Source organism: Chanodichthys erythropterus, chromosome 3 (assembly GCF_024489055.1).
Source record: "Chanodichthys erythropterus isolate Z2021 chromosome 3, ASM2448905v1, whole genome shotgun sequence".
Lineage (NCBI taxonomy): Eukaryota > Metazoa > Chordata > Actinopteri > Cypriniformes > Xenocyprididae > Chanodichthys > Chanodichthys erythropterus.
In genome coordinates this window covers 23899136-23917027 of record NC_090223.1, presented here as the reverse complement: position 1 = coordinate 23917027, position 17892 = coordinate 23899136, and the positions used below count along the sequence as shown (strand labels likewise).

Here is a 17892-nt window from a genome sequence, read left to right as displayed (position 1 = left end):
CTATGTATTCGGACATACTATGTTGTCGTACAGTTTTTCGCACAAGGGAAGTATTTGATTTTGAATGAAGCAAATGTTTGGCTGGTTGGCATTTAGCGTATTCCATTACATTATAGTTGTATAGATGTTTAACCACCTTTATTTATTTTGAGGAGTTTGAATAGCATTTTCATAGACATATTAGTCCCTGTCTGCTGCCTTTCACCTTGCCGCTCGGATGGGATTGTTCCCCCAAAAATTAAAATTCTGTCATCATTTCTCCTGTGAAGAAAAAGTGCACTTATTTGTATTGAATATGCATTTGTGTAGGCTACTTCAAATCTATAATACAGTTTAAAATCACTTTTAAATAATATTAAAAGGCCACGTAGGTGTACTTAAAGAGAGTACACTTGAATTTCATGACTAAGTTTTTATAATAATTGTCAAACGTTTTACTTTAAAGTACACTTTAAGTCATTGTTTTAATAATCTTTTGTCATGCTTTAAAGAAGTACACTTATTTAAATGTGTTGACTAACATACAAAGCATGTGTACTTGATTATAATTTTAACTATAGTGTTATTCGATATTACATTGAAAATGAATATATTTTAAATGTAACCATCAAACATTACAAAAGTATAATTACAAATATATCTAATAAATACATGACATGCAAGTATTTTTTTTTTTGCAAGTGTCAATATTACATTCAAGTATTTTTAGTTATAATAGCTGCTGAACTCCTGATGAGTCAGATTAAGAAAATGGATGAATTTAAACTTGGTTTTGGGGAAGGTCATTCTGCAAGACACAGCAACTTTATCATGGTGACTAGGGCATAAGTCCGCTTCCCCAGTTTATATATAAGTCTACATAAGGAACTAAACATTGGCAATGTGGCCTTACATCAAGGTCAGTGTCTCGTTCCAGTGGGAATATCTTATCCAAAAACTCCAAACATACTTCACAATGTGGTCGGGATGCCCTTCGACAGGACGTCGCCAGTGAGACACTCAAAGTGCCTGTGCAAATGGACAACCACACTTCTTTCTCTTTCTTTTCTCTTTCACCTCATAGGAGCTTGGAGCGAGGGTTTGCTGCACCGCACCGTCGTCATGGGAACACTGTTTGCATTTCCCAGTGAGCGATTCCAGAGCTGCTGCCGTTGGACTGGAATTCAGATTCTCCATTGAGCGCAGAACAGCCTGCAAAAGCAATTGTCTATTTGTGGCCACTCACTGAGAGACATTATGGGTGTGTTTCTGTCAAAGTAAAACAGAAAAACTTCTCTACGAGGACCAAAAGACTCTGCAACAACTTTGAAACCACATACTCTTATTCTGTGTGATACTGTATGTTGAAAAAGACGCTCTGAAAATAAGCCACGAGCATCAGGAATGGTCAGGTTCATAGTCCTCATGGCCCGTTCCTCCATTTTGTGTGGCATCACAGGGCTCTATTGAAGCCGTCTCGCTCTCTCAGACCGGACCAGCTCACACAAAGAGCCCTTTCAGTCTGACCTTGACTGAGCGCCTCCCTGGGCACCACAGCAACCCGTGGAGAGGAATCCGCTCCAGTCTGCTTCCAGTGAATGATAACTCTCCTGTATGGCTGGAAAACCAGAAGTAATGCATTTCATATGGAGCTGGACCAATAGACCAACCACCAACACCAGCGTGAAAGCCCGATATTTCTCAGAGGGAGTCCAGACGGAAGTGGATCCGCACACAATGCTCAATGGATAAAGCTTGTTATGCATCATGTTCTTGATTTAATAATAATGGGAGAATGGGAGGTTGGTTAGTTAATCACAAACATGAGGCTGGTGAATAATGACAGAGGCATTTTGTCAGAGAAGGAACTATGAAATGTTTGAGGTCATATGCTCACATACATCTTGTGGAATGTACATTTCAATGTTTGTTTTTTATTTAGTACTTACAGAGCCCCTAAAGGAACATGGTGATGGAAAAAAAAAAAAAAAATATATATATATATATATGACATGGGGGAAAAAATTATATGGTAACGCTTTTGCGTTCTCTCACAAAATGTTTGCATTACACAGAGAAACTTTGCGTTCACTCACAAACTTTTGAGCACTTTTCTCAGGGGAATGTGAAAGTTTTGAAATATATATATATATATATATATCTATCTCTTTACGGGCTCTGTAAGTACTGATCTTAATAAGCCGGATGATTGGGGAGCCGGATAACTAAATTATATATATATATATATATATAAAAGATCTTTAAACAAAGCACAATTTACCCAACCCACCAACATAAAAATTTGAAGCAATTATTATGATCCCTCTTATTTTATTAATTATTTACATTTTGCAGATTATGCAAGGTGAATGTAAACTTATGACCTCAAATGTGCTTAGTTGTGAAAGTAATACCTAATAACAGAAGTGCATCACTATTGCTTTTGCTCAATTTCCTGTTTTTGATCAGAATCTGTATGACTTTCTTTTTCTGTGAAAAAAAGGAAGATCTTTTGAAAAGGGTCTTTTTTTTTTGGTTCAGAATATGTTGGTTGGACCCCACTGACTTTCAAAATATGTTCTCTTATGTTCCACAGAAGAAAGAAACTCAAAAGGTTTGAAACAACATGAGGGTAAGTAAAAGATGACAATTTACATTGTGTGTGTGTGTACTATCCATTAAAGCATGTAACTCCTATTCAGCACCGTTTGTGCCACAAACATGAATGGTATTCAAATTGTGTGCTTTTTTTAAGAAGAGAGGTGTGATATTACTTTCCTATGCAATCTGATGTAAAATTTTCCCCTGGTGGTTGATAAAATTAATCTGAAAAACATCTCAGTTTTGCAAAAATGATTCAAGCCATATATAGAAACTAGTATATTCAGAAATCAGATTTGGGATTAGCTCTCCGTTAAAATCCTAGTAAGCAACCACCTAAGAACTACAGAAGTGTAAAAGACATAAATTTTGGACAGTTTTCATAGATTAAGTAGAAAACTGCACCGTGACCATGCAAAACTTTTTTTTTTTTTGCAAAACAACAAAACGGACACATGAGTTGATTCCAAAGAGAAAAAAAAAAAGATCTTTAATCCTTGGAAAGACACATTTGCAATTGAACAGCCTGAAGACAAAACACAGGCAGGAATTGCACTTCAAATTTTCTTAAAAAATAAAAATTAAAAAGCAGGCTTTTCTTCAATATATTTCTGTCATAGAAACAACTGCAAAACTGTACAACAAGCTTTTTACAAAGCATTTGGGACTTTCATTTTAGAATGTTCTTTTCACATTTTTACACATTCAACAGCCAGGTCTGCTACATTTTGACCGCAAGAAAGTAAAAAAAAAATCTAAAAATATCAGTCTTAAGACATGTCAGGAGAAATCGGCATTGGCTTAGTAAATACAAGTCCAACTTTAGCTGTCTTTGCAGGATGTTTTAAGAGCACAAGTCGTGTCTTAAGAAATGCTGGGACAGCAGGCGAGAGGTTTCTGCATCGATATTGCAGTCTATACGGACCTAAACCGCTCCTGTCTGCAGACACAAACAGAGACAGACAGCTGCTCGCAGGGTCACAGTTCCTCATGACGGGGCGGACCGTGTGGTTTCCTGGAAAGAATTCAGTCTGTGTCCAAATGACATGGGTTGGTCCCTTGCTGCTGTGCGTCCTGATACACCCTAAGGAAGTCCTTGTACCGTGGAGCGCAGCTGAGCCAGGCCTCTCCGAACCGCACAGTCCCAGTGAAGAGGAACTCGCCATCCCCTGGTTTAACCCCGCACTGGCTGGGCATCTTCACAAAGCCCGTCCAGCGTTTGGCCCGGCCGCCCCCTGACACAAACACTTGTGTCTTCTGTCTGTAAAGGCGACTCAGGGACACGGTAACAGAGGTCTGATCGTCCTCCTCTGCCACACCAAGAATATTTCCCCGTGCCACTGTAGAGGAGAGAAATAAAACAAACATAGTTGTCATAATTGGTGGGTTTTTTCCCATTTTAAATGAGGATTGTTTGACCACGGACATCCCACAGTTAGACATCAACCTCCTTAGTATTCCTCAATCAATTCATTATATAGAATATAACAAGAAAAAAATAAATAAATTATAAAACAATGCCTATTTTTGTATTCATTTTTTGTAAAATTTGTATAGGGTCGCTAACGATCCAAGGTGTGTATCAATGTACCTGTATTTTTTCTTCACAGCAATAATTGAATCTTAGATGAGAATAAGTGCAATTCACCTTTATTCCACAATGTCTGATACACAATGCTGAAGTGACGACTCATTCAGACAGAAAACGAAATAATAAGAGAAACATGAAATGGCTCAGCGATTTACTGCAGAGCAAGTACTGAACACAATCAAATATGACTGTAACGGTTACTGGATGAATCTGGTGAAGCTGTTAGCGATCAAAATATTGATTTTGAAGATGTTGAAAAATCATATAGTTTTGAGAATACGTTTGAGATCGCGAATGGGCTGATATTCGTGACCTCAAACATAAAACTAGCCTATTATTTGCTGAATGTACTGGGAAATGAGCTCTGACGAGGACAGTGGTGATGAAATAAAACATCTGCTCAAACGGAGCCCTTTCAAGCTCCAAAAGGTAACAAAATATGCTTTATTTTATTCTTCTGTAATTGTTACTCTAATATCAGAGGAGTTTTATATTATCGCGACAGGTAGAGATCCATCAGTGTTAGATATAGATCCGGGTCGATAAAGACCCGAATATGTAAGAATGATTGGCGAAACAGTCATGCATTTAAGGGTTAATGTAATTTCTTATTATGAAGCATTTATTATTCCAACATAAAGCAGGTATCATGTCCATTATGATACTAACAGCATAAGACACCTCTTTAGTAAATCATTAGGAATTTTTTATTTTTTTTTTTTAGGATTTTAAGTAGCATTTGTCCAAAGCAATGCAAGTTTCAATAAAGATGACATAATGAGGGCTGATCTAATTCAGAGATATACATAATTAATCTTATTAAAGTAACAAGATGAGTAAAGTTTGTAAACAAACTTTGATTTTGGCTTGAGAAAGCCTAGTCTGAAAGAGACAGACAGATAGAGGCAAACTGACAGACATATCTTGTGTGTTTTGCTGTTTTAAAAAGGTGGCGCTCAACTTAAAAGTAGTTTTAATGTTTAAATAGCAGATCACCAGTATTATTTCTCAAGCCAACATTATAATGTGAGAAGGGATGAAATGAACGTTCTTACTATCAGCTCCATACTTGAACTGTCAGAAGTATGAAGCTGACTTAAGGGCTAAATACTGGCCTATTCACCAACCAGGGCTTAATTTCTCAAAAGCATCATGAGCGAAGTTGATCGTAGAGACGATTGGGGCCAATAGTTTTATGATCTACTTAGGCTTACAGTGCTTTTGAGAAACGCAGCCCTTTTCTGTTTATATCAGTCTAGACTGCAATTCTGAAGTACCAAATACTATCAAAAATACTGTAGGAATTTTATTCACTTGGACCTTGATAATTTACAGTATCCATTTACAGTATTCCTGTAGCTTAAATAGTCCCACGTGGGAATGATGCTTTAGGATTGTTTCCAAATTATATTTGAAATTTAATTATGAAACATGTTCACATTTATTTAGATTAACTAATGTTTATTAAAAACCTTCAACATTTCCCTAAAGATGTGGCTTGTCTTACCAAAGTCACTGGTGCAAACGGCCAGCAGTACCTCCGCATCTGTACAGGGTTGGCAGGGTGCTGTGGAGAGACAGAGAATAACAAAATCAGACCAAATACACCCAGTGCTTAATGAAATAACTATCACATGTGCAGAATGAAGCATTTTATTTTTAGAAATCTTTCTAACAAACCAGAACGCTGATCTACATCTACACCCGCCACGTGCTCCCAATACACATTGGACCTTCAAAAGACATAATTAATTTCTGCTGCAGATTTATTGAGCGTGCAGAAGCCGACTTTATCGTCACGGCTAGTCGGCTTCCAAGCAAACAGAGATGTGGGGCGGCCTGCAACAAAAGGCTCCTCATTAAAAATAAACATCTGTAGTTAACCAAAAGGACGCTGTGTTGGTGGAGAGGAGGGAAACATCTCGACCCTTCCCCCTCTAGAAAAACACTGACAAACACACGCAGTGTCCTCACACCCCAACGCTAATGAGATCCAGCTGAGAAGAACTCAAACTTGGAGCAGTGACTGCAAGAACTAGAAGCTTTGGATAAAAAAAAAAGAAAAAAAGAAAAGAAACACATCCAGAGGAGCCAACATTGCACAGCACTTCCACCTGTGCCAACAACCTAGAGTGAGTCGAACACTTTGTACTATTTTACAACCCATAGTGACACATGACAAGAGACAAACACTCCCCTCACTTTCAGGTCGCTGCAGATTCTTGTGATTGCAATAAGGTAATCAGCATAACCTAAACACTGGCAGCACCGTGTCGGCTTTGATCAGCACGTTTTCTCTCTCCAAATAAATCAGGCTCCGGGTTCATTACAGCCCCCACGCGCAGATATAATCCAGCACGTTTGTCTGGAGTGTCTCAAAACCCACAGGCTCGCAGCAGAGTGAGGGGTTGAGCGAGCAACTGGTTGATTCAGGTGGCTGGGTGAAGGGTTTATGGGTGGTTTTATCAGTTTATGGGTTGCGGTCTGTTGGGCAGGGCAGGTGTGTCTGTGGACATTATCCACAGCTACCAGCCAAAAGTTTAGTTGTCTATTAGTGCAGGTGGATTGAGGGGCTTCAAAAAGATTTCCAAAATCTAAATAACTACATTGTTATTCTCAATTAAAGTATTAGTTCACCTAAAAATGAAAATTATGTCATTATTTACTCACCCTTGTCTCTTCTACACCTGTAAGACTTTCGTTAATCTTTGGAACACAAATTAAGATATTTTCAATGAAATCCGAGAGGTTTCCGTCCATCCATAGGGATCCAACGCAACTACCACTTTCAAGGTCCAGAAAGGTAGTAAAGACATCATTAAAGGAACACTCCACTTTTTTTGAAAATAGGCTCATTTTCCAACTCCCCTAAAGTTAAACAGTTGAGTTTTACCGTTTTCGAATCCATTCAGCCGATCTCCGGTTCTGGCGGTACCACTTTTAGCATAGCTTAGTATAGTTCATTGAATCTGATTAGACCGTTAGCATCGCGCTTAAAAATGACCAAAGAGTTTTTTTTTTCCTATTTAAAACTTGACTCTTCTGTAGTTAAATCGTGTACTAAGACCTAGCCATATCAGCCTAGAAAATCGCAACTTTTCATTTTCTGTCGGTCTTAGTACACGATTTAACTACAGAAGAGTCAAGTTTTAAATAGGAAAAATATCAAAACTCTTTGGTCATTTTTAAACGCGATGCTATTGGTCTAATCAGATTCAATGAACTATGCTAAGCTATGCTAAAAGTGGTACCGCCAGAACCGGATATCGGCTGAATGGATTCGAAAACGGTAAAACTCAACCGTTTAACTTTAGGGGAGCAGGAAAATGAGCCTATTTTCAAAAAAAGTGGAGTGTTCCTTTAAAGTACTCCATGTGACTCCAGTGCTTTAACCTCAATTTTATGAAGCAACGCGAGTGCCTTCTCTGCACAGAAAACATAATTTACCTCTTTATTTATGAAATAATATTATCCAAAACGTTTACGCAACAATGTCAGCTCTCGCGTGAACACAAAACGCATATGTCATGGTGCTCTCGTGAACACTAGCGCATGCATGTTGACGTGCGAATCTGAACGCGCATTGCAGATCAATATTTTCGTAAATGATGTGGTAAATTGTTTTTTTTTTTGTGCATAGCACTCGCATCATAAAAATAAGTGGTAAATTAGTTTTTTTTTTTGAGGCAAACAAAGCACTTAAAAGGTGCTACAGAGGATGTTTTGTTTTATACATTTTTGCAATATTATTTGAAACTGTCTTTACTAACTGATAAAAGACTATTTATTAGGTGCACTGAAAGGAATAATATTACTATACATCATCTGTGCACGAGGTAGGGCTTTAAAAACATCAGCCAATCGTTTACGTGATCATCGCGTAAACGATTGGCCCTCTGGCTTGTCAATCACTGCCATTCCGTTCCTTGTGAGAGATGAGCGCGGCTGCGCGCTCCAGTAACTTTCCACACTCCACAGGCGCCGCATGCAATGTTTTTGTCAGGAGTAACAACTGCAGATTATGAGTTACCTGCGGTGAGTCCGACTTAATGAATCCACTAACACGACACAGCGAATGCCGGTGGTAAACAAACACTCGTGTTCCAATACTCGTGCACGAGTTTTAGGAGGCGTTCCCTCAAAATGAGCTGTGAAAGAGGGGGTTGTTCTTACGCATGCGCTCATTTCAAAAACTGTCTTTGGTTTCTCAGTCGACAAAAAGATCCTCTTTAGCACCTTTAAACCACTAGAGTCACTTTAATGACGTCTTCTCTACCTTTCTGGACCTTGAAAGTGGCAGTTGTGTTGGATCTCTATGGAGGGACAGAAAGCTCTCGGACTTCATTAAGGATATCTTCATTTGTGTTCCAAAGATGAAGGAAGGTCGAACGGATGTGGAGCGACACAGAATTTTTATTTTTGGGTGAACTAACCATTTAAAACCGAGTGGTGGTTGGCCAAAACTCACCACCACAATGCTAGGGTCTTGTGGGTGGCTCAAAAAAAATTGCTATTTGGTTGCCAAGGTGTTCTGGCTTTTAGTGAAAAGGGATGCAAGGATATTTTGGTCCCTAGCTCGAAAGTACAACACAATTATTACAAATTGTTATATATGTTGTTGTATAAAGTATGTGACCCATGCTGGCAAAGAGAGTCAGAATGCGCACGGGTTAAGTTCGAGCTACAGGCAAAACAAATGAAAATTTGGTCAAAATTTAGGTTTTTACAAAAATTAGCTCATTAAGCTCTCGTCTAGCGATCCCAATGCTCCAAATAGCAATTAAACATCTAAAAGTATCTTTATTTGTATGTTATCTGAGAGTAGTACCCCTGAGAGTAGTAACGATTACTCATCTTTTGAAAATTTGCGCATTGCGAATCATTAAGGGTCACATATACAGTGGTGTCTGACACCCAGTCTACACTGAAAGCAAGTGGAAAATAAGAGTGACAAATAAGTATCCCCCAAAAAAAGTAATTGTCCCTCATAACGAAACTAAATTGTTCCCATTATAAATCATTTAAGTATTTGCACTGCAAGTCTATCAACAACGGCCATTTACAATGTAGACTAAATCATTGTTTGAAAAAATAGCAATCTTGTTTCGATGCTTGGCAAGCTTGCAGTGGAGATTGGGCATAAGCATGGAAAGTGGGTGAAATAACTGATTTGTTGAACCTGGCCCTTCACATATGAACAGAGCTGGTCCGGTCATGTCTGCTGAGGAGCTGTGGCTGAGGAGAGCGGACCAGAGGTCGACCGTTGTTGCAACACAAGGAGCGTCGCATCACCAACATGGCCAGAGGTCGTCCAGGAATCAGCTTCGCAACAGCTGGCAAATGCCAAAGCTTCAAAGAGGGTGATCTTTCAGAATGCTAGGCCTCGCAGAGTTTTGATGTGAAGTGTACGACCGCTGCCAGCGTTTGTGTCTTGAACGCTAAAGTCGGGCTTTTTCAAAAGCTTTGCGGTGGCTCACATGCAAAAGTTGAAACGGAACCGCAGGAATGGGCTGGCATCTGAGTCAGCAGCCCTCACTGCCCCAAATTAATGCAACGCTGCTGGAATCACAACCACTTCACACGCTGGCAGGGCGAAAGGGGGAAGATAGTGTCCCTGGCTACATCTGGTCCCTCTGCATTCCATGCTAATGCAGAGAAGATTCATATGCCACTCAGCCTGGATCCCAACCACTTCAGAGAGGCGGAACGAAAAGTAATGAAGGAAAAAGTGAGGGAGGGGAAGCCAGAGAGACAGGGGAAAAGAGGAAGAGGAAGGGAGTAGGGAAAAAAGATGGAGATAATATGTCCTCCCAACAGCTGGTCCAAGACACATTCCACAGTGATGGAAAGCAACTCAATTCCAGCACAGCAGGTCAGCATTCAGAGGTGAACGCCAAAAAACCCCACAAGCTCGGAAAGAGGAAAACAGGTCACCTTACAGATCTACCCGCTCAAATCACTGAAATCACAAGCAGGCGAACACAGAAACTCTCTGGAGGATACAGACAATAAAGGACATATCAAACCATGTTTGTAGAAAAATTTGACAGCCCATTTTCCGGACGTAAACTGTCCAAGATGTTACACTACGGTGCAATGGTGATATTTATTGACAGTGACAAAAAAGTATTTTCACTTTGAGGACATTTTTAATGCTTCCTAGTAGATACATATAAAAACAAACCACCAACACAAAAGAAAACTAAATTTAATTATACATGTATCCACAATATACTTTAAAAAGGAAAAGGGTTTGACCTAAACATATACTACAAGTATATTAATGCCACACAGTCCCAGAATACAGAAACCTTTTTAAGTTACTCTAATATTAACTGCATCCATGTCTGCAGAAATCTGACTAAACTCAGCCAGATTTACAAGACCGCATTTACCCTTGAGGGGGAAACACACTGAACAATACTTTTTCTTTGTGTGGGAGAGGAAAAAACAGACCTGTTTTATGATTACATTGCTTTAGGCCATTCAGCAGTTTGGTTTTAGCAGGTGCACTGCTTGAAATTTAATTTCTGAAATGAAGCTGAATGTTTAACATGCTTTTGTGGAGTAAATCACTGATAGAAGCAACAGGGCACTCGTGACGTCTCAGCGTGAGACTTGCGCCACACGTCCTGAAAAACACAGTCGGTATTTATCACACCGCAAACAAGGTTCAAATCAGTATCACTTTCCAGTATAAATATGAGCACAGATCTCAGCATCACAGAGGGGTGGATGTTTCCTGAGGTAAAGATATCATCTGTTGCTGGGCATGAAAACACTGGCTACGGATCGCATACTTTTTAAAATAAACAAACCCTTGGTATTGCGTGATTTAATAAATGTGTACCCAAAAACCGGGAATTTACGGGATTCACGTAACAGGATTCAGTCACGGGGTTTTACTAATGCTTTTTGCTGAAAGCAGCAGATAGTATTTCAATTGAAACTCTTTCAAATTCCAAATTCATTAAAGAATACAGAAAAATATGGATTGATGTTTCCACAAAAACATTCAGCAGATCAACTGTTTGATGTCTGTTAGCTTTGAGGCCATTTTCTGTTATATATTTTTTTCCAAGTACTTCTCTACTTCTTAAATTTGACCAAAAAAATAAAAATAAAAATCTGTTTCAGAAAATACTTCACATGAAAGAAATCAAGCAAGTCTTTAAAGATCAAGAGAAGATCATACCAGATAATGACTGTGGATCTGCTCCTGGTCTGTGGTTGACCAGCTCATACTGGAAGGCTGTGATTTTTCGACTGATGTCCCTTTGAGGCACTGCCTCGATGAAGAGCGCCCCATCCTGGATGCTGAAACAGTGCACTTTTCCCTCTGCCTGATCTTCCTCGCGGAGGAGCAATCGCAGTTTGCCCAGCCTGTCCAGGTAGATGTGGGTGCCGCTGGACTCCTTAGAGGGTTTGATGCAGACGGAGAGAAGAGACGCCGCTGGGGATAATGTGTTTGGCCGCAGGTTGACGATGATGGCCCCTGTGGGGTACAGCCACTCCAGGAAGCCCTGGGCGCAGCGGAGATACACCTGTTCCACATCCCGCGTGTGTCCCTCATGGGTCAGACCACTACAAGAACGTAGAGAAGGAGATATAAGCTGGATCCAGGATCTACCCTACTTTATATGGTGAAACTAGTGAAACTCAAACCCAAAAGCAACATAGGCAGCGACCCAAATAACAAACCTCAATGAAACACATAATAAGAACCTCAAACTCACAACTGATTCCAATAGATTGCTAGCTTAATGTTAAATCTATCTCAATGTAATATTCTAATAAGCAGTGGATCCTTTTTTTTTTTTTTTTTTTTTGTCAAATGATGGGCAATAAAATGGTTCTTGATAATTTACTCACTCCCATGTCATCCAAGATGTTCATGTCTTTCTTTCTTCAGTGGAAAAGAAATTAAGGTTTTTGATGAAAACATTCCAGGATTATTCTCCTTATAGTGGATTTCAATGGCCTCCAGACTTCCCTATTCTACTTACAGAACGAACACAGCACCAGTCACATTTTTTTACGCAAGTAGAATAGGGAAGGCGTAAGACAAACAGCGTAAGCTTTTTGAAGAATACAAAAGTGCGGTTTTGGCAGAAGCACTTGGAAGGCGATCATTTGTTTATATAAAGCATATGCATTTACATTTTTTTTTTTTCGAAAATGACTGATGGTTTTGCTAGATAAGACTCTTATTCCTCATCTGGTATCATTTAAAGCCCTTTGAAGCTGCACTGAAACTGTAATTTTGACCTTCAACCGATTGGAGTCCATTGAAGTCCACTATAAGGAGAATAAACCTGGAATGTTTTTTCATCAAAAACCTTAATTTCTTTTATGACTGATGAAAGAAAGACATGAACATCTTGGATGACATGGGGGTGAGTAAATTATCAGGAAAATTTTATTTGAAAGTGAACTAATCCTTTAACACCTGCTGATATAAGCACTTATTTTAAACAAAATTCACGACTTTTGTGGGCGATGACCAATAAAAAGCCAATAAATAAGATATCACACCATTTAATATAAAGATAATAAGCATAAACATTGCTACCATTAATTCTATATCATATTTACTGACATTAGTGGAAATCAATCATTTTAAAATAAATAAATTTGAAACTTTAAAACTTGTAAAAGTCTGTAAAATAATCTGATTTATACTTAACTTCTTGATTCCGTTTTTAAAAATAAAGTTTTTAATCTATTTTTTATCCATCTATTTTCTAAACACATATTATATATCTTATTGCCGACAATTCATTCGTGAATGTGTTTAAAGGATTAGTCCACCTTTAAATAAACTTTTCCTGATAATTTACTCACCCCCATGTCATCCAAGATGTCAATGTCTTTCTTTCGTCAGTCGAAAAGAAATTAAGGTTTTTGATGAAAACATTTCAGGATTATTCTCCTTATAAAGGACTTCAATGGGCACCAAACAGTTGAGTAATTGTTTCTCTTGATAAGACCATTATTTCTCATCTGGGATTGTGTAGAACAATTTGAAGCTGCAGTGAAACAAATTTTGACCTTCAACTGTTTGGTGCCCATTGAAGTCCACTATATGGAAAAAAATCCTGGAATGTTTTCATCAAAAACTTTAATTTCTTTTCAACTGAAGAAAGAAAGACATGAACATCTTGGATGACATGGGGGTGAGTAAATTATCAGGAAAAGTTTATTTAAAAGTGAACTAATCCTTTAAGAACATTTTTTTTCCTAGTAATGCTTAATCAATATGACATAACTGAACCTTCCAGTAAATGCAGGACACATCTCAAAACCCAATCAACAACCGATGAACAGAAAGAAGTTCCCGCCTTATATTTTTTTAATCTTGTTATACTGACATATATGCCACAATACGCAAGAAAAGATCTGTTCTTGTTTCATTGCGAGTTTAAAGGGTTAGTTCACCCAAAAATGAAATTTCTGTCATTAATTATTCACCCTCATGTCGTTCCACACCCATAAGACCTTCGTTCATCTTCAAAACACAAATTAAGATATTTTTGAACAAATCTGAGTTTTTTTATTTTTTTTTTTATCTCGATGATCATAACATTAAGGTTAAACCACTGTAGTCCAGTTGACTATTTTAACAATGTTTTTACTACTTTTCTTGACCTTGAATGCTGGTAATTAAGTTGCTTTCTATTGGAGATAAAAAAAAAAAACTCTTGGATTTCATCAAAAATATCTTAATTTGTGTTCTGAAGATGAAACACTGAAACCAGTGCACTTAAATATCTGATAAATCTGTGCGATCTATTCAGGCAATGCTAATTTAATACAGTACACATGACAGTTCTCAGCACCAGTCAAAATAAAAGTCCCACTTATAACACTTAGTGGCCAAACAGAAAAAAGCCAAATATTAGCTAATATAATGTATCAGCCAAGGCAATATATCAGTTAACCACTAGAGCAGGTAAGCTCAAAAAGATTGAAAGAAATGGGCCAACATATTGGTGTATCACTGGGGAATTATTATTATTATTTTTTTTCATCAAAATTAGTCCTCTTTTTAATCAATACACTTCAGTACTGGATGAAATATAATTAAAAACAAATTAAATGCAATCATATAATGAAATATAAAAGAAATTTTCCTCACTAAGCACAATCATTCTAGGATTGGCTTATTATCCATGACTTCTGCCAAAGAAAACGATTTCAGACGGCAGCATAATTTTGCTGGCTACTGTCTGGAAACGATCATACGTTGCCTTAAAATACTGGAAGGGAAACGCTAGGCAGTAGACTAGGTTTTGGAACAGCCATCAAACCTCAAACACTGATGTATCTCTCACCTAATTCTGACATTGGAGTTATAGCTGGTAAATTTCGGCAAATAACTACTTAGATTAAACAAAAGCAAACCAGACTGGTCTGAAGCAAATGGCGGCATCTCACACTAGGGTAATCCCCTAAATGAGGATGGTTGGATCTTCTGTCAGCTTTACTTTAGTGGCCTTTAACGTGAAACACAGCAAAGGAAACTTCAAACATTAGGCCAATTGTTCTGAACAGTCTGTGCCAGAGTCGAGTCCAAAGCTGAAGCTCATATGAAAGAAAAGCTTTTCTCAGAGCAGGAAGAATGAAGTTAATGTCTTTTCACACAAGGTGTTAAGACCCACGCGCGAGGCTTGCTGCATGACCCGTCACGTGCAGGCATGCGCACACACATACACATTAACCGTCTCTCATTTTTCTTCTCTCTTTTCCAACGTTTTGGCAAGATCCGACACTGGCATACTGCCGTGGGCAGGATTTTTGAAACTTAAGTCAATGGCTCCTAGGACACACAGGCCGCTCTGCAGACAAGTGCGGAGACAGTAGCCGAACCCGGAGCATGCAAGTGCAAATGCAGGTCACGCAGCGAACCTCCCCTCGCTTTCAACTCCTCAAAAAGACGAGGAGCTGCATGTCCGGGCAGCGGTCCTGCCGCTGTCCACCGGCCACACAAAAGACTCTCTCCTCTACTTTTAGACATCATCTGCGGTTCTGAGCCTCGAGTCTGCGGCCTGATGTCAGTTAGGCAGAAAATGAGCCATCTGCTTCTGAACCCTCCAGCGGTTCTTCAGACAGAGATGAATTTAGGAACTCTCACCAAAATGAGAGGTGAGGACCAAAACTCATGTGGAGCCTGGGGTGACACATGTGCGGAGCAGACTCACAAGCTGCCGTGTCCTCATTTATAACGGCTCCTCTTTAATTAAGAGCATTTGAAATTCAGCTCTGCCGTAATGAGAGGCTGAACTAAGACCTGGCAAATCAACAGCAGATTATGGCTGCACGGCTCACTCAGCCTTTTTATTGTAAAAAGACTTCACAGAGACCCGAAATATGTACTGTTTAAGGATTTTTTTTTTTTTTTTTTTTTTTTTTTTGAAGGAAGAGAGCTATTGTTGAGGAATAATAACAAGCGTTGTTATGAGATGAAGGAAATCTGTAGCATGAACTAAACTCCTCATTAGCTAGAGATTTATCACCGACCCAGGCGATCTTTCACATTTAATTGCACTTTAGGCTTGAGGGGTTTAAAAGCCAAGATGACTCAGTGAGATTATATTCAACTCAAAGCTTCTCATTTTTCTAGAAAATGTTTTATTTTTGTCAGCATGAGTATTGATGGCAATGATTTATTAGCTTAGGTAATGTTAAACTGTCCAAACAAACAAAGGACACGGTGATTTGCATATTATACATGAGGGATTAACTTGGGTTAGGTCAAACCGGTGAGCAGAAATGAAATCACTGCTCAGATAGTTTCTGCTTTCAGGTTATCCCAGTGAGTAATCACAAAACTGTAAAATCTGAGAAAGGAAATCTAAACTTATCTAGACCAGTCGAAGACTTCAGATGCAAAAGCCTCTAAGTGCCATCTGAAATTTGCTGATAAAATGAGCATTTTTATCAAGCTTGTATGTTTAGGATCAGTAATTTCATTCTAATGGCAATTAATAGGTCCTTTTCATTGCCATTAGAGTAAAATTACTGACCCTAAACATACAAGCTTGATAAAAATGCTCATTTTATCAGCAAATTTCAGATGGCACTTGCATCTGAAGTCTTCAGTTTATGAGTTAAAAAATAGGAAAATGATGATAAAATGTTACAGCTCTTAACAGGCCACCAACAAAGAATGGGCCTGATATAAATAATAAATACTACAATGATTCAACACAACTTATAAACATAAATACTAATGATATACTACTAAGTCTATGCATACTGTAATAATATTAATTAATGATAATTTATTCAACATGTTTTACGTTTAGCTCAAATCATTGATACCTACAAATTTAATATCGGATTTTAAAGAGTTAAATCTCTAACTGCAGTTGAAATGTATTTTACAATAACAAACTAGCAATAAGGAAGCACTTGAATAACAAGTAAATGTTTGAAGCGTGTCTCACCTGCCCCTCCAGCTGCACTGGTCGCTTGAGTACTGTGAGCGCGCAATCCTACACAGAACCACAACCGACAGCAAATACGCCAAGAACGGCGAGAGCATGTTTGTCCCAGCGCTATTTCTCCTCCAGCGCGATACTACTGAGCTCTGCTTGGCAGGTATGAAATTTAACAGTCCAGAATTGGTATTTGCACTACATCGTGTTTTTCTTCAGTATCGTTTCACTCTCTCTAACCCGTGATTTACTCAAGAAACGCAACTAAAGCCGAAGGTCCGATGAGCGCGCTCACTCCATGTCGCGCGCAGTGAGCACTGGGCAGCAGCGCTCTACTCGAGTGAGGACGGCGTTGACGAGCTGAGGAATCCAAGCAGAGCCGCTCGCTGAACTTTGAAGAACGCGCATGCGCAGTCATCAACTGCGCTCTACTCCAGTGGAGGCGCGTTCCTCAAGAGTTCAATGAGCGGCTCCGCTCGGATTCCTCTGCGCGTCACCGCCAGCTGACTGACACAGGACGCATGCGCAGAAGTATTCAAGATGCTTCAATTATTTATTTTTTTCTGAATAAAGTGGCTAATTTGTTCAATGAGATGATGTTTAACGTCATGACATGCTCACAATAACTAAAATAATTACTAGGCTTGTTTCTGGCACATAATTATAGACATTTCATTTATAATATAGCAACGAATTTGAGATATGTATGTATTTATTTATACAAAAATAAATAGGCAAACATTCATTGTGGTTAAAAAGTCTGAGGAACTATTAGTATTTGGTTACCATGAAATCAAAATGGATAATTTCTAATTTTTTATGGAATATTGCATTATATTATTTATTATAAAGGATTTGTCTGTGCATATCATTATTCATTTATTTATTTTTTTTAATTCATGTGGCCTTAAATAGCTAACTTGTGCAAGGGGGGACAACCTGTCACTCACATGAGATTGACCAATAGCAAACCACAACAATCCAACGATCCAATCAATTGACTCTTCGCAAAGACCCGCCCCCCTTAGTTATTGTTGCTTTGCCCGACAAGCCATGTCGCTGTCACGCCACACAGAGTGAAAAATACATCGCGGAGAAAAGAGTACACTTACAACACATCGACAGACAAGACAGAACAGGTTACTTATGATATTAAACAAAGTCCCAGCTTTCAAATTGTGTATTTTTTTAAGAAATTCGAACAATAAAAAACGTTTTGTGGCTCTTTAATGTGTCGTGACAGATTCAAGCTCAAGTGGCTCATGAACTGATCATCTCTTC

General features: G+C 38.6%; 1 protein-coding gene across 1 annotated transcript; it reads right to left on the bottom strand.

Annotated features, from left to right (window-relative positions):
• Positions 1–3014: 3014 nt before the first annotated feature.
• Positions 3015–16987, bottom strand: metrnla (meteorin like, glial cell differentiation regulator a). Its single transcript, XM_067381433.1, has 4 exons — positions 16621–16987; positions 11367–11755; positions 5679–5738; positions 3015–3920 (listed from the first exon to the last, which is right to left on the bottom strand). Exons 1-4 carry the CDS (start codon positions 16716–16718, stop codon positions 3607–3609), a joined length of 861 nt encoding a protein of 286 aa, XP_067237534.1. The 5' UTR covers positions 16719–16987; the 3' UTR covers positions 3015–3606.
• Between the last annotated feature and the right edge of the window lie 905 nt (positions 16988–17892).